General features: G+C 42.1%; 2 protein-coding genes across 2 annotated transcripts in view; one reads left to right on the top strand and one right to left on the bottom strand.

Annotated features, from left to right (window-relative positions):
* Positions 1 to 1,741, top strand: part of LOC145401190 (polyamine-transporting ATPase 13A3-like) — a 93,866-nt gene extending 92,125 nt beyond the window's left edge. Inside the window, exon 27 of the mRNA XM_080273494.1 lies at positions 1,629 to 1,741. Within this exon, the coding sequence (XP_080129620.1) occupies positions 1,629 to 1,741 (113 nt within the window). The remainder of the gene's footprint in view (positions 1 to 1,628) is intronic.
* Positions 1,742 to 4,518: 2,777 nt separating this feature from the next.
* On the bottom strand, positions 4,519 to 25,539 carry LOC145401358 (AP-4 complex subunit mu-1-like). Its single transcript, XM_080273683.1, has 9 exons — positions 25,252 to 25,539; positions 24,042 to 24,127; positions 15,407 to 15,625; positions 14,904 to 15,011; positions 14,523 to 14,597; positions 7,027 to 7,189; positions 6,692 to 6,884; positions 6,153 to 6,372; positions 4,519 to 5,479 (listed from the first exon to the last, which is right to left on the bottom strand). The coding sequence occupies exons 1-9, from the start codon at positions 25,307 to 25,309 to the stop codon at positions 5,297 to 5,299; spliced, it is 1,305 nt and encodes a 434-aa protein (XP_080129809.1). The 5' UTR covers positions 25,310 to 25,539; the 3' UTR covers positions 4,519 to 5,296.
* Positions 25,540 to 26,098: the final 559 nt, after the last annotated feature.

Genomic DNA, 26,098 nt, shown 5'->3' with positions numbered 1-26,098 from the left:
GGGAGAACCCTCTTAATGTTAGGAGTGACAACAGCTCCCTGAACTTCCTCTAACCACTCCTTACCCTAGCCACAGAGCTAGCTTCAGCTCCACCTCCTGCACACACATCCCTCATATAGCAAAACTTCTGCACACTCAAGACTTTCCATCAACATCGGTCCCTTCCCACCTAACAATCTCTGCATCTTAAATGGTAATAATTGAGGCGGGTAGACGAAGCAGATGGTCATTATTTTTGTAGAAATGTATCTGTGTTTGTCTGTGTCAGAAACTCAAATCTCAGAAAGTATTGATTGTAGAACGAAAAGTTACTAATAAAGTTGTTTAGAGTCACAACTTGAGTTCACATGTCACTCAAACAGCACTGGGAGTCATCCAGGATGGATACATAATATCAAGTTTTCATCTATTATATCAGTCTACCTGGCTCACGGATTAGTTGTAGTCTTGTAATAATAATAATAATAATAATAATAATAATAATGCTGATAATAATGCTACACCTTTCTAACATTAATCATGTCCTGTGTCAGGCAGATTCTCCTTCAGTGACAGATCCACTGAGTCCAACTGAGAGCCTCTATGATGTACCAAAGAAGCCACGTCCACTGTCAGGACACCGATTTCCCCTCCCTCCACCATCGCCTTACTCACCAACCTCTCCTCCCATCCCTTTCTCTTCAGAGTCTCCTCCAGTCTCTCCAGATTTTCCTCAGTTATCTCCAAATTCTCCTCCTCTGTGATTTTTCTCCTATTTTGCCTCTCCTTTTTCCTTCCGTACCTGTCTGTCCAGCCTATTCTCCCATTTCTTTCTCTCTAGATTGTCCTCCTTCATCTCCAGAGTTTCCTCCGTACTCTCCAAGTTTTTCATTGTGATTCCTTTCCAGCCTTTCCTTTCATAGTTCTCGCCAGCCTTTCCTTCCACACTTCTCTCCATCCTCTCACTTCAGTCTTTCCTTCCATTTCTTTCTCTCCAGATTTTCGTACATTCTGACCTATTGTAATGTTTTTGTGATATATCTGTAATCTGAGTGCCACCTTATCAAATCAGAGAAGTACTACACGTAGTTCAAACATATCGAATTAAACTACTATGATAATGTATAGGTGGCCACAAAAGTCCATTTGCCTCTCATACCTATCTCATTGCCAGAGTCATAGATACTTGAATGAGACATAGTGGACAGAGGCAAAGCCATGAACAAAAGTTCACTGAAACATCTCTGCCTGGTGTGGCAGTGGAACATGTTGTATAAATCATTTATTTGTGGTATCAATATGAAGCAAACAGCAAGAGTTTGAGGACTGGGATACCCTTTGTCATCTGGGGAGGAATGAGAAATATAAAAGGCAGGACACAATGCTGGCAGAGGATTGTCAGTAAACTTACTTATGGCTGTACACATCATCACCCGCTGAGGGATGAAGATATATACCTCTGTCCACTGTGTCACATTCATGTATTTTCTAATCCAGCAGTGACAGACGGGAAGAGAGAGGAACAGAAACTAGAAGCTGATTGTACTTCAGACATACAGGAGGTCCCATGAAACCTGTGCCAAGTTTCAGGAGTTATTCCTGAAGTTATTTTGAAGAATAACGCTATATCAGCGTGTATCAATTCTCAGCCATTCTGGAGCTACAATTACTGGAGATGGTGTGGGTGAAAATGGTGTCCTTCACAGGTCACCCATATGGTCAATATCTCCTTAACTGTAGAGACATGGACCACTGTTGGTGAAGCATTTATTATTGTACTCAAAATTATCCCAGAAGTAACATCCTGGTGCTTGGCAAGTTTCACAGGACAACCAGTGTAATTGCTCAATAAAAATCCTCCCAAAAATAATTTTTTACACAGTACTTCATGGAAGTGTTTGAAATACAGAAAATTCTCGTTATATGTTGTATGCATAATTAACTCCACAGTTAATTACAGAAATATTACTGACTAATCCATTAATTCTGATGACATATTTTTCATTTTATTCCTGCTTCCTGAAGAAAATTTTACTCTTGGAGAGGCTCTTTGAATTGGAGAATTTAGATACAGTATAGCCTTTATGTATCCCTTCACTGCAAAAGGACTGTGCAAAGCTAAGTCAGATCATCTGGAGGTAGTGCAGTGCCTTTTCCCATTTTAGTAAGCTATTTTGAGAGAAATGTTGCAAAGGTGATTACAGGGTTTAGTTGTTGTCACTTACGCAGATGAAGCTTGTCTGTATATCTATCTATTGCCAGAAGCCATAATCCCGTAGGGGGTGGCCATTTGACTTTTGAGTTATTTGTTTTACGGGGAGGGGCACTAACCCTCCACCAAACCACTCGTTGACACGTAGGGAGCAAGTGTGGTTTGGTTATATGGTTACCACCCAGCGTTGTAAATGGTTTCTTGGCGTACAGGAAACCATTTGGCTTGTCACTCAATGTAAAGCCACCTATAAAGGAAAGAAAAGCATTAAGAAGTGACAGGAAAGATGGGAGAAATAGGAAGAGAGGAGGGCAGGCACAGAAAAAGAATGATAAAGGCTAAGGAAGAAGTAGGCAGCACTACATCATGTGAGTGGATGATGGTCACAACCACCTATGAAGTTTGTATTGTATATAAATAATGTCACAGTTCATGCACTGTAATTGTAAGACAGTACTATGACTACATCTGTTTCATAATACTTCTTGACTGGCCCCATATTCTAGTATTAATCTAGAAGCATTCATGTTGGAGAGATGGCAACTTTAGACCTAGAGTATAGCACCATATTCTTGTGTTATTTCCTGTTATAGTTCAGTATTTAGGAAGGAAAGAAGTCAGTTAAAGCTGATAGAGTATAGTGCTAATCTTTTGTTACAGCTCATCATTCAAGACAGAGAAGTGACAGTTTTATGCTGTTTCAAAATGGACAGAGAATAGGTATATACAGTCAGCCCTTTTCTGCCTCAGTCATAACTGTTCAGGCAGGCCTAAATAAATCATAATTTTTGATTAGTGGGAATGGCTTTGCTTTTACTCTTTAAAATATAATTCAAAATATGTGAATAACTAGTAGTGTAGTTGCATGTACACTTGTTATAAGTAGCAGCTGCCACAAAATAGAATGTAGGACTGTATAATGTAGAGTAGGATAAATAATAGTACAGGTGAGAGGGAAAAATTGGCATTATATTCTTATATATACTGATAATTCTTTAACCATATCAAGCAGGTGATTTTTGTTTTCTTAGTTCTTGCTCTCTAGATGATTTTATTAAAGGGAGTGCAAAGGCAGGCAGTAACAGATCTAATGGTCGTGTTGAGGGCATTTGGTACAGACAAGACAGTGACCATGATATTAAATTCTGCATTGTTTAATGGTATGATACTGTATCTGATTCTGGAAGGTAATCATCATGATCATCTGCAGCTCCAACACTCAAGCCTCTGTTTCTTATCAAGGCCTTCATAGCACCAGCTACCCAGAAGTTAAAATAAGGACAATAAAGCAAGAAGGCTCCCTTAAGATTGACTTTTCAGTATTAGAGGTCTTTCCTGAGATGAAATAAAATTATCTAGAGGTTACAAGAATTATATATTTAAAAAAAAAATTTGTTAAGTCTGAATGATCAGGGGTGGTATTATTTTTTTACGAAGGACAGAAAGAGTCTCTTTGCATGGGCATTGTTCCTCTTTAAAGATGCAAATTTTTGTTGGGAGAGGAACATAATTGTAAGTTTAGGCAGGATAAGGACAGGGGAGCACAGATCATCACATACCTAATTCGGATTGTGTTGCAGTATTTGTAAAAGTTCCAACATGCTTGCATGCATTGGCATGGTCACCTAGTAACGCCTCTTCACACTGCCCGATCTCTGGCAGTCTCCCTATTCCATCGCTTCTCCCATAGGTCACACACTGTGACTTCATCCCAAGTCTTTTTCGGTCTGCCTCTGACACCCTTACCCCTGACGTTCATACTGTCATAAAGACTTTGTAGTTACTTGTAGAGAAGTATATTTTAGATTTGTGGTCGAGCGGCTTTTATATCTTGTAGTAGTTTCCCCACCAGATGTCATGTAGTGACAGGAGAGGTAAAGAATAGTATGGGACTATTTTTATTTGTCTTGGAAATATTAAACAGGTATAATAGTATAAGTCCTGGGTAGCTACCTCCCTGTCTCGCTATCTCTCTCTCTCTCTCTGTTCTAAAGCTAATCTCCGTCTCGACCTCTCTCTAGGGTCGCTTGTCTCCTTCTAAACTCTCTTTCCTAACATCTCGTGTAGTAGGGTGTGTGTGTCACGTATCTTCCTCGTGGCAACAGAACTTTCTCACGAGAGGACTGCTGACAGCTAACTGAATCATCTCCTTACTGGCCGCTGTCGTCAGCTTTCCCCCGTGTAAGCGTTTAGCGCTGCTCGCTTCTCGCAAACACAACACCTTCTCATCATTTGACTTCCTGCTTCTATCTGTCTCTCTATCTATCTATTTATCTATCTATCTAGTATGATTTGCAATTATAATATGGAGACCTACCACAATACCTCTCTCAAGTTCTTCATGCAAAAACAAATCAGAACTTATGACAGGGAATTGATTGTAAGTACACTCAAGAATCTAACCTCAGGGCATTTGCTTCTACATTCTGAGGTTTTATCGTAAATGTGCTTCCAGAAAATGTCTTTCACAATGTAATTTGAACAGTTTCACTATGAGTGTTGTTGCTGTTCATATATTTTTCAAAAGACAGGTATCTACTGTTTTTCTACATGTACAGTGTATTTCATGTTATGTAATGTGCCTTCTTTATGGTGTATTATTAAATGTATTACCAGTTTACATGCATATAAACAGGAAGATACATTACTGGATTTTTTTTTTTTTTTTCCCAGTGTCTTGACCAAGTTGATGTGTATAGTATGTTTCCTACTGTTAAGTTTTGCAATGAATAATATTTACTAATAATCACTCATACATGACTATTCTTTGTCTTATTAACTTTGTATGTAAGCATAATTACCACTGGACTGACTTGTAGCAGGTAAAAAAAAATAATAACAATAATAACAAGGATATGAAAGTCAACGAAAAAGTAGTAATGAGATCAGGTAACAACTGACATTTTTATTGCACAAAACACTTAGTCAGTCAAATGATGCCATGCTTCCCCTTAAGGATTCTCCATGCTGAGGTGGATAAATGTACAGCTGATGTTTTCTGTGGAGTGGAAGCTATACCAAGTAGAAAAATTAGATCATTACTTCCCAGCAGTTGCTGGAAACTCAGGATATGAGTCATAAGGTTTTATATGATGCAAAGAGGCTTTATGTGAGGCGAAGGCTGACACTATCAGAGGTGGTGAGGTAGCGAATCCACTTATTGAAGTTCGACGGAGGGACAGGACTGAGCCTCACGTGTTCTACCCTTAGGCCCGAGCACACCCACCGTGACACTTCAAACTCGAGTTCCCCAGATTCAACTACTGCATTGCCACCAGAGTCCACTAGCTGAGGGGGGGAAAGTGAGAGAGAATAATCAATATCATCATCCCTACCTCTTTTCCACCTAACTCACTGAAAGGGGGGAGAAAAAGCAAACTCTCCTCCTCATCATACCTACTTCTTTTTCCACCAATGGATATGGTGAAGCGGGGTCCAAAAAGTAAGGAAAGAGAAAACAACAGAGGGAGAAGACTCAATAGTATGGCCAATAAGCCACACACATAACTCACCACTGAAGCTCTGGGAGAGGAGAGGGGAGAAGGCAAGGGGAAGGGAGTAATTAGATGAGGGTGGGGGAGGAAGAAGGATGAGGAGGACAAGAAGAGGAAGGAAGTGCTGTAAAACATGGCTGCTACAACACACTGACTCTAATAAGAAGCATTAAGGTGGTGGTCATCAGAGTAATCTGTTATGAGGAGGGGAGAGGAGAGGAGAGAGAAGAGTAGAAAGGAGTGGACAGACAAAAAGAGAACAGGTGAAAGGGGAGGACAGACAAGAAAAGTGGAAATAAAAAGAGCAACTAATCCTAATAAAAGTGTTTGCATAGCCACTGCTGGGGAAGTCCAGCATGATCCATGTGAGTGATTTGTCTGTGGGGAGGGGACAGGAGAAGAGAAGAGAAAAGGGGGGAAAGGAGAGAGACAAACAGAGAGGAGAGGAAATAAACAGACAAACCCACCCTAATAAATGCGTTTGCATAGCTGCCGCCGGGGAAGTCTGTTATGGTCCACGTGAGCGATTTGTCCGTGGGGTTGAAGGAGACTGTCTGATGCCTTGGTCCACTAGTCTGGGACATCACTGCAGCAGTGGTGGGAGGGGCAGTAGTCCGGAAAGTTACATTAGGGGCCACCGTACCCATTCCAGTGTTGCTGGTTAATTTTAGCCGAAGTTCTCCATCACTGAAACAGGAAAGAAATGTGTCAAGAGTTGTAGGGAAAAGTAAAAAAGGAGGGGTATCTGGAGAGAAGGGTAAGTGAGGGAGGTAGTCAGGGGGTACGTTAGTGGCCACGGTATCCATTCCAGTACAGTACTGCTCATCAGTTTTGGCATTAGTTATCCATCACTGAAATGGGAAAGAGAAAAGTGTCATAAGTTGGACAAAACTGTGTGATTGAGAAGAACTGGGAGTGCTATGGAAATCATGTTAGAAATCTCCAAATCACTTAAAATACAGTACTGTACTGTACAGTGTAGGGATGATAATGCAGATACACAAACCTTGGAGTGAGCTGCTGTGTGGATGCAGAAAGTGTGAAGGGAAGGAGGTGGGGATGGTCAGGTGAGAGTGTGTATCGTGCCAGGGTTATCTCTTGGCCCGGCAGTGTCACCAGACTCAGCTGTCGACCGCCCTCAGCCAAATTCACACCCCCACCTAACTCAACCTCTGACATTCTTGTCCCAACACTGAACCCTGTTGGTTTGAAAATCACACAGTCATATTCTTCTTCTGTGATTATTTCAAATTCTTCATGTTATTCTCTTGTATGTCTTATTTAGCAATTTAATCTTGAATATACGAGCTAGTTATTATATTGCACACTATTTATTTTTACCTTCATGTGGTGTTGATGATAATGGAGTGTTAAGGGTAAGGATAAGGTTTGGGTTGCCAGGCAGGAAGCATCGCATCAGTATAGTACCAGTCACCTCTGCTCGAATGACTGTACCCTCACACCCCACTGATGCCCACACCTTCTCCACCACATCAACATATAGCTGCAAGCAAATTATTTTGTAATTTTTAACTACTGTACTTTAATCCTTTGCTATGTATATGATTTTATTATGCCTAGGAAGGACTGTACCTTCACATTACTGCACCCTCTATCACTGCATGTAACCTAGGAATAACTGTACCCTCTAAGATTACATTCATATTAAGCAGGACTACACCATCACACCCTACCAACATACACACATGTTCCAACATATCAACATTAACTACATACAGAAAGTTTTATCATCTTTTAACCTACACCCACCACAAAAAACCTTGATACTCTCCTATATTTAGCTTGAAAACTTTAATATAACATAACTCTGATAGGCAAAAACGTCACTTTAAAGTGACGTTTTCGCCTATCACAGTTAATATTTTTTTACTTTTCTACATCATTCAAGTACTTTACAGGCATCTTGCAATATGTCTGGTGAAATAATAACGATAGTAAGACGTAAGGAGGAAACTGAGAATTTATGCAGCAGGAACATCAACAACATACACCCTCCTTTGACGAGAGCTCGGTTAATACTGGCAAATTTCATGCATCAGTGAGTCTGGGAGTGTCCAGGGTGTTGCCAGATGTACTGTACTTTAACAGCCGGATTAACTCGGGAGATGGTTGGAGTTAAGCCTACCTTAAATGTGTTTTTCATAGATCTCAGAGGGGTGATGGGATCAAGGTTTTTTGCGGAGGGTGTATTCAGATGTATATGGGAGAACATTAGATATACTGTAATCCCTCCACTATCTGATGTAATAGAGCCAAAGGCATGTCTGGAAAGTGGTCCTATCCAGAAAGTGGGTCTCTGACTGCTGGACTGGTACTTATGGCCCCTAACCCAACCTAACTTTGAAAGCCACCTAAATAACTCCCTACCAGGCATCCATAGCACTTATTTAAACCTATTTAACCCTTTAACCGCAGGCTTGATTTGCTTTTTCTTGCGGCACCCACGGGCATATTCGCGCTTCGACAGATTTTCTAAAAATATTTGCCAAAAATCAGTTATTAGTCCTAGAATATTAAAATCACATATGCTTATGGCACATACCTTCAGCTTTCTCCTGGGGTGTTTGTTGAACCTTCGTAGAGTACCGTAGGACTAATGGAAACCTCTGAAGTTGGGTAACGAAGTCTCCACTTTACACTTCCCGACAACCCGTAATATGATTACCACAGCCTGATATTATCACTAGAAACACTATTCTATGATTCGCAAATAGTTTGGAATCCATATTCCAAAAAAAAAAAACACTGTGAAAGCAATGAAAATTACGAGGACGTATGACCTTCCCACTTGCGCTAGTTCGCCGCTGGTGTTCTGTCATTTATTATTCATAAAAACAATCACAGTTTATATTTCTATTACTATATAACACTTATATATATCTACAGTCTTTATCCATAAGTTTCCTTCAGTAATAGTAGTTTATTGTCACTGTAGGCATTCAATTTCTTTCAGTAAAATACGTAGCATTCACTTTCTCGTCCTGTATACTAGCACTGAGAGTGAATGTCAATTTCACCTTCACTCTCATAACTCATAGTATTCATACATGCTAGTGTGAAACTTTCACTTTCATTACTCATAGTATATATACTCGTATTCTTATAATACTACTCATTTACATTTCTATTTACGTTCTCTATTTTATTTACATTATTTACATTTCTATTTTATTTACACTGTGTTATGCACTGTCACTTGAAGTAACTTATAAAACTATTTTCCACTGTTCACTTATACATTCATTGCTTTCACTTGCCGTTATTATTTACACTTTATTTACAATTCCACTTGCACTGTTTTACGCAACAGAAAGATCGTAGTCACTCTCTTTCAATTGTCAGCCCTTTACCTCTTTCCACACAAGATTTAGTAGGGGGTAAAGGTCACAGGGCCCTTTGCATGGAGCTAAAAAGCGGCGGAAGTTAGCAGGAGCAAACAGACGTACCTTCACCTTGGAAGATGACAGTGAACTGATAGGGGTGGGCCGGAGTGGTGGCCTACCTAGGGAAATGCATTACTGCCAACGTCAGCCTCTTGACAGCTGCTAATATATAGCAGTGAAATGATTGGCAGGAAATCTAGACAATACATTATAAATTAGGTAGTTCCAGGTGAATGTAAATATCACTTAGGCTTCTCCCTTCCCTCCTTATATATATTTTTAGTACGAGAACAGATTATACGGCATATTTCAAGGGGAAATAAACAGCGAAAATTAGCGAACGAGTGCACGTGAGGTGTTGTCAGGTGATAATTAGCCAATTCCAGGTGTATATGCAATCTCACTTACCTTATTTCTTTTTGGTATATATTATTTGGTATAAGAATAGGGTATAGGGCTTATTTCAATGGATGAAATCAGTGGAAAATTCCAGGGAAGATTCACTTAGCGTAGCACGGCCGGGCAGGCGAGAGGAGAGGGTAATGGAAGGAAGGTAGGGAGGGGAGTCAAGAACGGGGAGAAATGGCTAAATTGTCAATAATGGATGGGAGTACAGACGAGATTAGGAGTGCTGACTAATGTTGGACATTGGCAGTACTGATAGATGATACAAACTACCACTTGAAAGCCCAGGCGAATTCAAAGTAACACAGAATCGCAAAAGTGACACCCCGCGGTATGATCCCTTGCTCCCAAGCCCCCGCGGTTAAGGGGTTAAGACCCTATTCACACCGATAATGGACATAAAGCATGAAATAAACGAAAAGGAACCAGAGAATGAGGAATTAGAAGTGAGTATGGAAAATACTTAGGCCTAGCAGCATACAGGGTACTGTACTGTACTTACAGCACGTCTGTGGCCGCCTCCTCTAACTCTCTAAGGCTCTGGTAGTTGTGAAAATGCTCTTGAAGCACATACAGTAATCCAGTGTTGTGCTACATTTAATTCTTTTGCACTGTGAGTTATAATTGTTTAACACTGCACATTCTTCTTAACTGAACCACATCAGTTTCAACCACCAGTTTCAACCGCCACTCTGCACTCCACACTCATTCCACAGTTAATCCTTTGCACTCTAAATTCTAATTTCATAACACTGCTCAACACTGTAAATTCCTATGTGGTCTAGTGGCAAGGTACTGCGGTTTATTCACAAAAAACGATCACGTGCAGCATCGATTATGATGTACGTCTTCCCTGAACGAAGGTTAGGCAGTAACTGGGAACAAGGTTGCCAGACCTCAACTCGGCCACATTACCAAACTCCTCAATTTTCATTACCAAATTCTTAAAGGAAGCATTTATTTTACACTAATTATATATACAAGTGGAAATATATGTAATCACTATCTATCTATCTATAGTCCGACGCCCTAATCCCGCAAAGGGTGGCCGCAGACAAAACGCCTCCAAGTCGCTCTGTCACCCACCATTTGAATACCCTCCCCCCAACTCACCCCCCCCCTCCCTCGTATATCTCTCTACTCCATCCTCTCTACCTCATCCTCGGTCTACCCCTCCCTCTCCCTCCCTCCACCTCACCTACATACACCCTCTTAGTCAGTCTTTCATTCTCCATTCTCTTCACATGTCCAAACCACCTCAGTGTATTTCTCCTAATTACCACATCCACATCCACCCCACAACGTTCCTTCATTTCTTCATTTGTCAACCTGTCCCTCCACGTCACTCCACATGCTCCTCTCAAGTAACTCATTTCCACTGCTCTCACTCTTGACTTGTTCCCCTCTTGCAAGGTCCACGCCTCGCTTCCATACGTCAGTTAGGGATCACAATACTATCATGCAGTGACTTCTTAACTTCCATACTTACCTCCCTATTTCTCATCACTGCTTTCAGTGTACCAACAACCTTCCTTCCCTGCTGTACCCTTTCACGCACTTCATCCCCCAAAGTTCCATCCTTACTCATCACACTACCCAAGTACTTGAATGCACTCTCATTCTCCATATCCTCACCATCCAACCTCACTGCACACTCTGTGACTTCATTCCTCTCAAACACCATAACTTTACTTTTGTTTACATTAACTTTCAGATTCCTCCTCTAACACACTGTCCCAAATTCATTCACCAAACCTTGCAACTCCCATTCATCTTCACTCAACAATACTGTATCATCACCAAACAGCAACACTGGAATCTTCCAAATCTCACCCTCATTCATTAGAGCCACCCCCACATCCACTGCCCTACCTTGCACCTCCTTTACAACCCCATCCATGTATATATTAAACAGCCATGGAGACATCACACAACCCTGTTTCAGTCCCACATTGAGATCAAAGATCTCACTCAGCTCACCATCCACTCGCACCGTAGCCCTAGCTTCCTCGTACATACTCTTCACAGCACTCAACAATTTCCCCCTCCACTCCATATATTCTTAATACCTTCCACATACCTTGCCTATCTATTCTGTCATAAGCTTTCTCCAAGTCCATGAAGGCAGGATACACTTTCCTTCCCTTCTCTAGATACTTCTCCACTAAACATCTTAGAAAAAATATCTGATCTACACACCCTTTTCCCTTCCTAAATCCCCTTGTTCTTCTCCAACTAGCTCCTCTGTCATATGCCTAACCCTATCAATGAGTATTCTACCATATATTTTACCAGTCACATTAAGAAGGCAAATACCCCCATGGTTACCACATCTCTCTCCCCTTTTCCTTTTTATAAAGGAACAATTATACCTGATTTCTAGTCCTCTGGAACCCTTCCCTCTTCCCAAGCCAATCTACACAACTTCCATATCCACTCCACAACAATCTCACCCCCATACCTAAGCATTTCACCACACACTCCATCAATTCCTGGGGCCTTTCCCAACTTTTTCATCGCTTCCACTACTTCCGCCCTACTGATCTCTTCCTCCCTCCTCTCATCTCTTCTTCTCCAAGCCATTCCCCAACCACTTATACTCGCACTGCTCTCACTCTCTACATTCAACAAATCCTCAAAGTGCTCCTTCCATCTCCTCAATTTCTCTCTCTTCTCCACCAACAATCTATTATTCCTATCTTTCAATCCCCTACAATTTCCCCTTCCACACTGCCCTATTTTCTTTACCTCCTTCCAGAACAATTTCTTACTCTCCCTCCATTTCACACTCAGATTCCTTCCAAACTCTTCATCCACTTTCTTCTTACTCTCCTTCACCAGTCTCTTACCCTCCCTTCTCCTGCTCACATATACCTCTCTCTTCTCTCTCTCATCTTCTCCCCTACCTCTACTCGCTAACCATTGACTATATGCCCTCTTCTTTTGTTCCACAGCTCGTTTCACCTCACCATTCCACCATGCTGTCCCTTGCACACCCTTGCATCTCCTCCTCACTCCACAAACCGCCTCACACGCTGCGCCTATCTCTTCCGTGAATAGCTTACATACATCTTCCACCCCTTCCATCTGCTCTAGCTCATACCTTCCCAATCTTTCTTCCACTATGCTCTTATACTCTGTCATTTTCTCATTCTCTTGCAATTTCTCCACTCTTCTCACAGGAGCTGCTTCCTCCTGTCTTCCCCTTCGTCTCCTCAACCACTTTCTTTGCAGCTCTACCTTGGCCATCACTAAGTGATGGTCCGAGACTCCATTCCCCCACCCTCTCCACACTCTTGCATCCAACACTTGTCTTCTCATTCGTTCATCCACACACACATATTCTATCATTGCCTTTCATTCAACAAGTTCACCATCCATCCTCCTCATCACTCTCCATGTATACCGGTGGATCATCTTATGGCGAAAGTAGGTGTTGGCTATTGCCAACCCCTTACAAGCACAGATGTCCGCCAAAGCACTACCATTCCCATTTACTTCAGCTGGCACACCCCACTGACCAACCACTCCATCCACTCGTACATTCCCAACTTTGCCAATCAAGTCTCCAATCAACAGCACTCTCTCACTCCTCTCAAACTTGTCCATACATGCTTCTACTCTCGCCCAAAACTCATCTTTCACTCTTGCCACTCAATCCTCTGTCGGGGCATACACACATACAATCGCCCACACTTGTATACCTACTTTCATCCTCACCCATACAATCCTTGCACCTACTGTTCCATACTCTCTTATATTCTCCTTCCACTTCTTGCTTATCATCAGACATACTCAATCTCTTGCCCTCTCATTCTTATTGACTCCTGCACATATACCTAAACCATATTCCCATTCTCTCATCCTTTCACCTTTCCATTTAGTTTCAGTCAATCCACATATATCCACTTTGCATCCTCAAGCACTCTCCTTATAATTAACAGAATGTTATTTTCACGCTATGTTGGCTAGCAGATTAATCAGAGAGAGCAGACAATCCACCATCTCCATCCTGTGTATCCTCATACATGTGAAAAATCCGTTTGGTAATGCATTATTCTGATTCATTACCAAATGAATTTTTCATTACCAAATTGGCCCATATTTGGTAATGAAAAATACCAAATGGCAACCCTGACAGGGAAGGGGGGAGAAAGGATGGGGTGAAGGGTCAGTGGTGTAACAGCTGTTCAGTGCCGCGCAGCAATTTCAAATTACGGGTGGGAAAAAATTTGGATTTTGGGGGGATTTCTTTTCTTTTTTTGGGCCATTTTTGGGTTCTGAAAGTCCAGGCCCACAATGTCTGGTAAGTGGGGTGTCCGGAAAGTGGGCGTCAGGAAAGTATAGGGATTACTGTACAGGCATACCTTGGTTTAATGATCTAATTGGTTAGGTAAAACCCCATCGTTAGGCGGGGTATCGTATATCAGGGTACTTTTAACATGTATTTCAATGTGGACCATTTACCAGCCTTGAGTTTCCCCCTAAACCAAGTCCAAAACCGACCCAGATGAGCCCCCATACAGGTTTAAAGGTAATCTAAATGGCCTAACAGCTGTCAAGGAAGCTAACCTAAGCCTAACACCTGTAAATATCTCACTAAAACCAACAAATCAAATCTAAATATCATCAAATATAAGTCTGGAAAAAAAATCAAGCTTAGTAAACTGTACCCCCAAAATGACAATGTTCACCCCACCTATGGCTAAATTACATTGATTGAAGTCTAAAAACAGTTTATATATCAACCTAAACACACAATTTTAGTCTAAAATATCATCAAAATCGGTAAGAAAAATAAAAACCCATCGTTAAACCAGGGTTTGGCCATCATTAGGTGGGGTATGGTGCAATTTCTATCCCCATTGTTAAGCCGGGGTATCGCATCTAGGGGTATCGTATACTGAGGTATTACTGTATTATTCACAACATACTGTATACATTTATCAGGATGCACGAATAAACTATGAAATGTCACTGGACTGAAAGGATTAAGTGACAACATAGACACAATCACAATGAACTAACCTCTCTCTTGCCAGTGTCTACAATCATAGCCGATTGTTGGGCAGCCATACTCGGGGCAGACTTCTCCAGGCCAAACTAACACATAAGTACAAAGAAACATGGTACATTATTATACTTTATCACACATCATCATAAATTAATATACAGTATCATACCATCTCTGTGTATAATTGTTATGGCTGTTTTTGTATCCAGTCATCATCATCATGCATGACAAAATTTAGCATTATACTGTTACGGTACGGTAATTTAGCTGTAGAGTATCCCAGTTTCACCTGGCAAAAACAAACCAATTACAGTCACATTGCTTTGCTAACCAGACTCAGTAAGGTAGAACAAATGCAACTATACTCAAGTTCTGAGAGTGGGCCAGTTCCCTACCAGACCCGGTGATGAAGTGAGTGCAGCTGTCTCGCGGGCAGCCACGGGTTTGCTGTAGATGTGGGCCTGAAGTTTTTCTGGTGATTGTACCTGCAGGAACCCACCACTCTGGAAGATATGGTGCCCATAATTTTTTAACAAAATTATTACTAGCTATCTTCATCATCACCATTCAAATACACAATTTAACATAATCATCTACACAATTTAACATAATCATCATCACACTGATGCAGAAAATGTAACATCATCATCATCATTCAAACATAATTAATCATCATGCCACCACAATTTAACATCACTTTAGTTCACAATTTAGCATCATCATCACAGTATATGATCCTGAATTCTCATCATAGTCTTGTGAATGATCTCTGATAAAGGTGGTGTTAGCAATGATACTGTACTGTGTTAGGGCACCACACAGGCTGTAACACACCCTATGCACCTCAGATAGATGGACAGATTGGTAGATAGATACTGTATATTGATAAGATTCTAACCATAGTCTCATGAATGATCTCCGTGATCAGGGTTGTGTTTGCGGTGATGCTGTGCTGTGTTAGAGCTCCACACAAGCTGCGACACACCCTATGCACCTGGCTCAATGCCTCCACAACAAAGATGTGTCCACACTGCTCAGTCAGACTGCCAGCTGTCACCACTGTCACCCAGTACAGGTCATCTCGAAACACATACACGTAGTTGTGTCCACCCTTGCTCTGCCAAACAAATACACAGTTACTTTTGGGTTTTTATTGTGCAGCAGTAGTAAAAACAGTAATAGTAATAATGGTTTTGGTGATACCAACAGTAATAATAATAACAATAACAATACAGTATACTCTAGTTCATCTCCAAACATATACTGGTACATATACAGTACTTGTTTTCTCTGCCAAACATACACAGTTCAAGTAGTAGTAGTAGTTGTTCCCTAGGCAGTCTGGCCGAACAGACCCGAGTCCCTTAGGAAGGCCATGGCTGAAATCAGGCTTTCCCACAGAGCTCTCAAGGAGTGCATGTTGTGTTGTTGGCGTAGGTGATAGTGTGCAATGCAGTCTTCCATAATGTGCTTAATAGTATGGGGTGCTCTGTTGCGTCCTGGACAGGCATCTGTGACGGAGTCATCCAGCCTCCTCTGGTAGCTTAAGAGGGCTGGATGGTGCCCACATCTCAGCCTGGTCAGGTGGACCCTGTCCTCACGAGGAAGATAGGATTCAGAAGGGTGGATGTCAGGAGGCCGTGCATGCAGCTGTGTGTTGTCTTTAAGTGACTGAATGGAGCGGTGAGTGATCTGAGTGTGGATATGTTTCTGGAAGCTGGTCTGAGGTGGGCGAGGGGGGAGAGATGACAGTATTTGTGTATGGTATCGTGTGCTGGGTGTTGTTTTGATGTTCCTTGGTGTGGGTGGATGTGCTGCCATGTAATATAGTGGATGTTGTGGGTTTGTGGAGGCTGCAGCAAGAAACTGGGTGCCTCTCATGTCTAGGTGATCCTTGACTTTGAGGACTTTGGTTTCTTGATGTAAGTGGTCTGTGGGTGTAGTAGCTGTGCAGCCTGTGATTATTTTTAGGGCCTTGTTCTGTATGGTCTGTAGAGTGTTGTAGTGTGTTTTGGTGAGGTTAGAAGCCCAGGCAGGGCTTGCATAATTCATCACTGAACGTATGTATTGTTTGTATACTGTGGTGGTGGTTTCTTTGTTGTGTCCAAATGTTGTTTGGGCAAGTGACCTCAAAACAATGAGTCTATCTATCTATCTATTGCCAGACGCCTCAATCCCGTTTGGGGTGGCCACAAACAAATCGCCTCCAAGTCGCCCTGTCCCCCGCCATTTCACTGCCCTGCTCCCAACTCACACCCCCCTCTCTCATATACCTCTCCACCCCATCTCTCCATCTCATCCTCGGCCTCCCCCTCCCTCTTCCCCACTCCACCTCACTCACATACACTCTCTTCGTCAGTCTTTCACCCTCCATCCTCTCCACATGGCCAAACCACCTCAGTGTGTTCCTCATAACGCTTCCTATCACATCCACATCCACACCTCAACGCTCCTTTATATCCTCATTCGTCAGCCTGTCTCTCCACGTGACTCCACAGGCTCCTCTTAAATAACTCATTTCCACTGCTCTCACTCTTGACTTGTGTCCTTCCAACAATGTCCAAGCTTCACTTCCGTACGTTAGAGTTGGTATCACAATACTGTCATGTAGTAACTTTTTCACTTCCATGCTCACTTCCCTGTTTTCTATCACTGCTTTCAAGGAACCAGCAACCTTTCTTCCCTGCTGTACCCTTTCAAGCACTTCACCCTCCAAACCTCCATCCTTACTCATCACACTATCCAAATACTTAAACGTACTCACATTTTCCAATTCCTCACCATCCAACCTCGCCGTACATTCACTAACTTCACCTCTCTCAAAGACCATCACTTTACTCTTCCCTACATTCACCTTTAGGTTCCGTTTCTTACACACTCTCTCAAACTCATCCACCAAGCCTTGCAGCTCCCCTTCGTCTTCACTCAACAACACAGTATCATCTGCAAACAACAGTACAGGGAGTTTCCTAACACTATCCTCTCTCACCAGGGCCACTCCAACATCCACTACCCTACCTTGTACCTCTTTTATTACCCCATCCATGTACAGATTGAACAACCATGGAGACATGACACATCCCTGTTTCAAACCAACTTTCAAAGAGAAAAATTCACTTAGTTCACCATCCACATGAACTGCAGCCTTTGCAACATCGTACATACTCTTCACAGCATTCAACAACTTCCCATCTACTCCATATATTCTTAACACTTTCCACATTCCTTGTCTATCCACCCTGTCATATGCTTTCTCCAAATCCATGAAAGCCGCATACAACTTCTTTCCCTTCTCTAGAAACTTTTCCACTAAAGATCTAAGAATGAATATCTGATCTACACAACCTCTTCCCTTCCTAAAGCCTCCCTGTTCTTCTCCAACTAATTTCTCTGTTCTTTCTCCAACTCTGTCTATAAGTATCCTACCATACACTTTTCCTATTATACTAAGAAGACAAATGCCCCTATGATTACCACACACTTCTTTTTCCCCTTTTCCTTTGTACAAGGGAATAATTATACCTGACTTCCAATCCTCCGGGACTCTACCTTCCTCCCAGGCCAATCTGCACATCTTCCACATCCATTCTACTACCATCTCTCCCCCATGCTTCAGCATTTCACCGCACACTCCATCAATTCCTGGGGCTTTCCCCGATTTAACTTTCTTCATTGCTTCCACAACTTCTATCCTACTGATTTCTTCCTGTCTTCTCACCTCCCTCCTTCTCCCAGCCATTCCCCAGCCACTTATACTCGCATTACTTCCATCCTCTATGTTCAACAATTCCTTAAAGTGTTCTCTCCATCTGCTCACTTTTTCTCCCTTCTCCACTAGTAATCTACCATTTTTATCTTTCACTCCCCTGCTAACTTCACTTCCACCCTGTCTTACTCTTTTCACTTCTCTCCAGAACATTTTCTTACAGTCCCTCCACTTTACACTCAAATTCCTTCCAAATTCCTCATCCACTCTCTTCTTACTCTCTCTTACTGATCTTTTCACCTCTCTCTTCCTTTCCACATATAACTCTCTCTTCCGCCTCTCAACTTCTTCCACGCCCCTATTTCTCATCCATTCATTGTATGCTTTCTTCTTTTGTGCCACAGCCTGTTTCACCTCTTCAGTCCACCACGCTGTTCCTTGCACCCCCCCCTCCGTCTTCTCTTCCTTCCACACACCACATCACATGCTGCACATATTTCTTCTGTAAATATCTTACACATACCTTCCACGTCTCCCATCTGCTCCAATTCATATTTGCCCAATCGTTCCTCCACTTCTCTCTTATACTCTGCCTTTTTCTCATCCTCTTGTAACCTTTCCACTCTCCTTGCAACTACTCCTTCCTCTCGTCTTTCCCTTCTTCTATTCCTCCATCTTACTTGCATCCTAATTCTGGCCACCACCAAGTAGTGGTCAGAAAGTCCACTCCCCCAACCTCTATACACTCTTGCATCCTTTACACATATCTTCGCATCCTTTCATCCACACACACACATAATCAATCATTGCCTTCCTTTCATTCAGTTCACCACCCACCCTTCTCATCACTCGCCATGTATACCTGTGGATCATTTTATGCCTGAAGAGGGTATTGGCTATCACCAACCCCCTCCCAGCACAAATGTCCACTAACGCACTCCCATTCTCATCTATCTCAGCAGGCACACCCCACTCACCAACTATTCCATCCACCTTCACATTACCAACTTTACCATTCATATCACCAATCAAAAACACTCTCTCTTGGTGTTATTTTATTTTTAATGTTTGTGATGTGTTGTTTAAATGACATTGATGTACTGTATGTTACACCAAGGATTTTAGGGGGGGGGGGGTAGGGGACTGTTGTTTATGGTGAGGTGTGGGATGTGACTGTGTTCTGCTGTCCAGTTTGTGAGAAGGGTCACTGCTGATTTGGCTGCGGCTACTTTGAGCCTGTTTGTGGTGAATCATTCGTGTAGTGTGTTGAGGTAAGGTTGAATGATGTGCGCAGCTGTGTTTGTGTTTTGGTGCGTACATGTAAGTGTTATATCATCTGCATAGGAAGCTATGTGTATCTGTGGTGTGTGGGTACGTCGTGCATGTATAGGTTAAAGAGTGTAGGGGACAAAACAGATCCTTGGGGGACACCATTTGTGAAGTTTCTGATGTTAGAAGACTGACCGGCAAATGTTACGTGTGCACATCTGCCTGCTAAGTAGTTTGCCAGCCATCTTTTTGTGTTATTGTGCATGTTTGTGTTGAGTACTTTGTTTGTGAGGCTGTGGTGGGGGATGGCATCAAAAGCTTTGCTAATGTCTAGTGTGACTAGGAGTGCTCTGTGTGGTGGCCTAGCTGAATTCATGCCATCAAAAACTCTCTGTGTAAGGTCTGTAAGAAGGGTGTTTGTGGAGTGTAGTGGCCTAAAGCCATGTTGTGACTGGGCTAGGGGAATGTGAGGTGTGACTAGTTGTAGTACCAGTCATTCAGTGACTTTAGAGGGGGTGCTAAGGAGTGTGATGGGGCGATGTGAGGAGGGTAACGTGGGGTCTTTGTTGGGTTTAGGGATGGTGATGATACTGCCATCCTTCCAGATGTTGGGTATTATGTTGTGTGAGTAGCTGTAATTTGGTATGTTGGTGAGTGTTTGTATGCCTTGTGGTCCTAGGTGTTTTAGGTGAATGTTGCTTATGTTGTCTGGTCCACAGGTAGATGAGTGCTTGAGGTTGTTAATGATGTGCTTTGTCTGGTTATAAGTGAAAGGTGCGTAGTCTGGGTCTGTGGGGAACTGTCTCTTACGTCGGATGATACGTCGGTCTTCGGGATGGGGGTTTAGATGACTGACTTGTGAAAAGTGATTGATGAGAGTGTTTGCTTGTTGTTTGTTTGAGGGTATGGTGTCTGCTGTTGTGATGGCAGCGTGTGATTGTGTGGTGCTGCTGCTGGAAAGTGTGATGCTGTTTAGTGTTTTGTAGAGTTTGCTGATGTTTGTTTGTGGTCAAGTGTTTGGAGGTAATTTTTCCAGTTTGGTGTTTGCTGTTCTGATATTTTATTGTTTATCTGAGTGTTGAGTTCTTGTATTTGTTGTATGGTGTCTTGTGTATGGGGTGTTGGGGAGTGTCGCAGTGTGTCCCGTTGTCTGATGAGGCCTTGAATTTCTGGTGTGAAGTTCGGGTTGTGTCTCTTTCTGTTGCCTCTAGGTATGTGTCTTTTGTCTGCGTTTTGTATGATTGTATTGAAAGTGTGCACAGCAGTGTTGATGTTCATGATGGGTGTACTGTTTAGTGTTTCGAAATGTTTTTCTGTTTCAGTTACAAAGGCCTCCCAGTTGGCTCTCTTATAATTAGTGTATGTGTGTTTGTGGCCAGCTGGGGTGATTCTGGTTTTGGTAGTGATGATGATTGGGAGGTGATCAGAACCTAGGGTTCTGACTACTCTCCATGATGTAGTGGGGGAGAGGTTTGGGGAGCAGAAGGTGATGTCTGGAGATGATGGGAGGAAGAGGGCTTGGTGTGGGATATGGGTATGTTGGTATAGACTGTTTAGTATGAAAAGATGATCTGTCTGGGAATGTAGTGCCAGCCCTCTGTTTGTGTCAGGGTTGTTGACATGCCAGGCTGATGACTTGGCGTTGAAATCACCACCCAGGATGATGTTGGGTATGTTAGTGATGTGGTGTATTTGAGGAGAGTAATTGTGTGGTACTGTGGGGGACGACTGGGGGGGAATGTATGTGTTAGTGATTGTTATGTGTGATTTGTTACCAGTGCGTATTTTAATTTATTGTATTTCTGTTGTGGTGTCACGTGGGGGGAGAAGTGACTTTGTGTGTGCACTGGTATCTGCAAAGTTGATGGATTTGTGTACCAGGGTGATGAGTCCACCGCCACCGCCGTCGGCCCAGTCTTGTCGAATGGTGGTGAAGTTATGAGATGAAGGTGTTTTCTGTGCTCTGGGTAGTTTTGTTTCTTGTAAGATGGCAATGTGTATGTTCTGTTGTTTGATGAATTGTGTGAGTTCATGTATTTTGGTGTTTATGCCATCTATGTTTAACTGAAGGATGTTTATGTTGTGAGTGCAATGTGTGTTGGCTGCTGCAGCATGGGGGGGAGGTGCTATGGGTGGATGGGAAGGGGTAGGAGGAGGTTGTGATGGAGGTAAAGGGTGAGGTGGATTAGGATGGGTTGGAATGGGAGGAGTTGGGGGACTGGATGGTGTGGGAAGGGTCGGTGGGTTTGGCTGTGGAGGTGTGAAGGAAGTAGGAGTAGGATTGGAAGGGGGGTTGATGGGTGGGGAGAAGGAGCATAAGGAGCAGGTCCAGGTGTTTGTGTAATGTTTTCTGGATGCAAGTGTTGTGCAGTTCAAGTTATTTATGGCAGTGGTAGGCTCATCACAGAACACACACAGCTACTGTACATAGTTGTTCCCACCTTACTTCACCAAATATAAATAAAGAATTGAATTTTAAAACATCAAAAACAGTCATTATGTAGGAAAATTATGGTGATAATATATACCATTGGGTGTTTGAACCTGGATTACAGCATACTTCAAATACTGTGTCATTGGTTGCAGATTGTACTGATACTGGTTTAAGCACGGCATTATTTAAGTACACTACAAATGGATGTATGTAATTATGGGTGTGTCAGAGGCATGTGGAGAGGATGAACAATGAGAGACTGATTAGGAGACAGTATGTGAGTGAGGCAGAGGGAGGGGATAGGGGAACTGAAGATTAGATGGCAGGATGGTCTGGAGGTACTGTTTTATATACGGTATGACAGACAGGTGGTTGAGAGAGAGGGCAACCCGTTGGTAAAGGACTGGATGACAGACATGATTCATTTATGGCCACCCCTTATGGTATTAACCCGTCACATCCTGACCATTTTCACACCTCCGACACCCCCCAGTCCCGACAATGTTTGGAAAAAAATTTGTTTGGCTAAAACCTCCGCTTTTGGTGCGAAACATCGAAAATTCATAGAGAAATCGCTCACCTGGGGTTTAAAATACTCAATACAGGTAGGAGTACCTCCTTACATTACAGGGTTTTCTATCAGGCTGGCTGCAAAGAAAACGAGTTCTATGGGAGGATAACTATTCCACACCACTCCTAAACGGTATTTATTTATTTATTTGGTAAGAATTTATATGCAGTATGAGAGTATATTGGTTTTCACACAGTAATATAGGCATTATAAACATTGTTTCACTCACTAACTCATCATCATTCCTGACCTTCTTTTGCCACATTACCTGATCATCATTTCTGACTGTTTCTTCCTCTAATGCTATGTAAACTTTGTCCTCCACATTGTCATCGATTGGGGAATCACTCTGGCCCTGAATGTCTTTATTGGCCAGGTCACTGGTAACAGGTGAATTGCCGAGACAATGGCATGCGGGGGGGGGGGGAGGTTATGCGGTGTAAGGCATTGTCCCTGCTTGGCATCTTGTAGAGGAATAGAGGAAGGTGTCCCGTGTATACATACGAAAAATCACGTGCGAAAATTGAAAATTGTGCAAATTAGGGACCTTGCAATTGCAAAACGTACCAGTACGTCGATGGGACTGGCAAATGCAAAATGTTGCAACGTACCCATACGTCGACGGGACGTCTCGGGTTAAGGCATGTGGTTCTAGATAAACAGTTGTGGAATCTGGGGTACATAGGTGACCTTAGGCTGCCGGAATCAGTCCAGCAACATTGGACAAAGTCTATACAGGGGCTTGAAAACCTTGACTATGTGAATAGATTGAGGGCTTTGAACTCATTCTCCATTCAGGGGAGACTGCTTCGACATGACATCATCAAATACTAGAAAATATTTCATGGAAACTTCTCATTGACCCCAGATGATCTGTTTGCCTGTCCTCTTTACCTTACTACTCACAGCCACTAGTTCAAGATCGCCCACTCCCGATGTCAACTTGACATGTGTAAGAGATTCTGCAGTATCAGATGCGTATCTCCCTGGAAATCCCTGTCCGACTCTGTTGTTTCTATTCATGACCTAGCTTCTTTTAAAGCAGCTCTCACCTCCTATCTCGGCAACTCCATGTTCCAGTTCCATTAACTATTGTGATGATATTATTTCTCTCTTGCCCTATTGCTATCTGTCCCTACCCCCCCAACTTCACTCTTCTGCAAGTAGTTACTTCTTAGCTGCATATGGTGCACCTTCCAGCCTATGTCTTTGCTTTGCTCTTTCTTACTTATTTCCTATTTTCAGTGAGCTGGCGCATCAGCAGCGTGTGGCTTCCGTGGGCCCTTCCTTTGGGCAGGCTCAGGGTCCAGGAAGCCCTCCAGGTAAGATAATCAGGTAAGATGAGACATGAGAGGGTGATGCTAAATAGGGATGCTTTCACGTGGTGGCAATGACACAAATGGACACCAGCACTCGAACTGCTTGGTTGTACACACTCCCTCAACTCCCTCCATGTTCCCCAAAGATGGATGGTGGGCTGCAAGAAATGGACAACTTCAGCCTGCAGTCCACTGGGCCACAATGACAACAAGACACATAATACGGTAACTTACAAATGCAGGTGGTGGGTCTCCATGTGGTGAAGACGACACCTCAGTGAGGAACGGGTCAAATAAGGCCTTGGTCAGGTTACACTCAACTTAGAAGAAAGGTTAAGATAAAATACTACACTGTTAATGCCTTCATTATTAGAGAAAGGGAAGTTGTGCCTATAACTATACCAGAATTATGATGGACAAATGCTGCTTTCTTGGTTAGGTTGAGTCCCAATTGGCTTGGTTTGTGCTTAACGATGAAGTTCTATAATTACTAACTTGAAAGTTATGCATTTCTTAAAAAAAAAAAAAAAAGAGCAAGGGAAAGAAGGAATAATGGAAGAGTGACAGAAGGTATGAAGGGTACAGGGTAAGAGGAAAACTGAGGCAGAGGAAAAGAACAAAAGGTAATCTTTAATGAGACCTAGGATCACCTATCAAAAATAAAAATAAAAAATTAAACCACCTTGGAATTGATTCAGTGACTATTACAGTACAGAAGTGTATTTTCGAGTATGGAGAGGATCTATCAATAAATGTTAAATATGACTACGTAAGGGATAGGTTAGGTTTGGTTAGGTTACCATAAAACTGAGAAAGATAGCATGAAATTGGTCAGGTTCTGTTAGGATAAATAAGGTTGGGTTGTTAATAAAATTTAGGTCAGGTTTGGATAAACAGGCACTGATAAAGGTAACTTAGTTAAAAAATGGCATTCATCTGTCTTCGCACCCCACAAGATGGCATCAGTCTGTAAACAAACAACACCTTTTTTTTAAATAAGCTTTTCACCAATTTTAAAAGAAATGAGTACTCCTCACCATAAAGCAACTACGGTAACTCATAGACAAACAGCCACCCCTTACAGGATTTTGGCATCTGGCAATAGATTGAGAAAAAATATTGAAACCTGAAAATGTAATCAGAAAATACTTAAAGAATCCCACGATGAGCTAAGCAAGGAAAAACCAAAAGGAAACTGCAAAATAAGTTGATCCTATGTCTCCTTAAGGATTAATTTAAAAAAAAAAATGAGAAGGGAATGATGATGGGTAGAATGAAGAGGTATGGAATGTGGAAGTGAAAATACCCAGACAGCGACTGAAAGAAATGAAATAAAGAAGAGAAAGTCATGAGGAAGAGGATTAACATGAAATGAACAGATGTGAGAAAGGAAAGGATGAGGTGAGAAGGCGACAGAGTTTGAGACTTCTTAAAAAAAGGATACAGAGTGCCAAAAACAGCACTTCCCCACGTTTGCTGGCTATACAGAATCCTTTCAACATTTTCCACGATAATGGTGTATCATTTCTCTACTTATTCCTTGATTAATCGCAGAGGCTTGAAGTAGCAGCAACGCCCTCGGACCTATCAGATTCTTCGCATTCTTTGCTTTAGACGGAAGATCTAAAGTATTAAGATTGTTAAAGGGGTGTATTAGACAGCATCAGTGCTATATAACACAGGATACACCCATAATTTTATAGCACTGAAACATGAACTGAAAATATCGATGCTTTTTTTTCCAATGTTTTCATTTTGACTTAATTATCTTAGATTGGGTACTAAAAAGTAACCATTTTATTACAGGTCTTAGTTACTTACTTTCGTGACAATGTTTATGGTAAGAGCTACAGATTGCTTTCTACCAATGAAAATTAGGCCAACTGTTCATACTGTTTTCATTTCTGGAAACTGTTTTTGACCATCCTATTCCGAGATTGGTCTGACAAACTCGGCTCAGCCCGCCCACAGATAAATCTTTCGCGTTCCCCATATTGTACAGTATGTATTTAATGTGATATCATCCGGATTCATTCACCAATATGAATACGGATTACAGATTAATACTTTTAATCTAGCTTGATGTTGTAACGTTGGTTCTGGAATAAGCTGTATAAAATTTACTGAAGAAAAAAAAATACTGTGGCAAAATGCACATTAATTCGAATATCCTTGGAAGTCTTTTTTTTTTTTTTTTTTTTAAGCTTCGTCGTTACTATTGTCCAAAGCTGTATGCAAGATGAGCAATCGTGAATCTAGGTAGAGAGAGATTTGGGCTTCAAGCGCTGTGT

The sequence above is a fragment of the Coenobita brevimanus genome, chromosome 55, assembly GCF_032717465.1.
Source record: "Coenobita brevimanus isolate Jiangsu-jjx chromosome 55, ASM3271746v2, whole genome shotgun sequence".
In the NCBI taxonomy this organism is placed as follows: domain Eukaryota; kingdom Metazoa; phylum Arthropoda; class Malacostraca; order Decapoda; family Coenobitidae; genus Coenobita; species Coenobita brevimanus.
The sequence above is the reverse complement of the archived record's forward strand: the minus strand, read 5'-3'. Positions and strand labels throughout refer to the sequence as shown.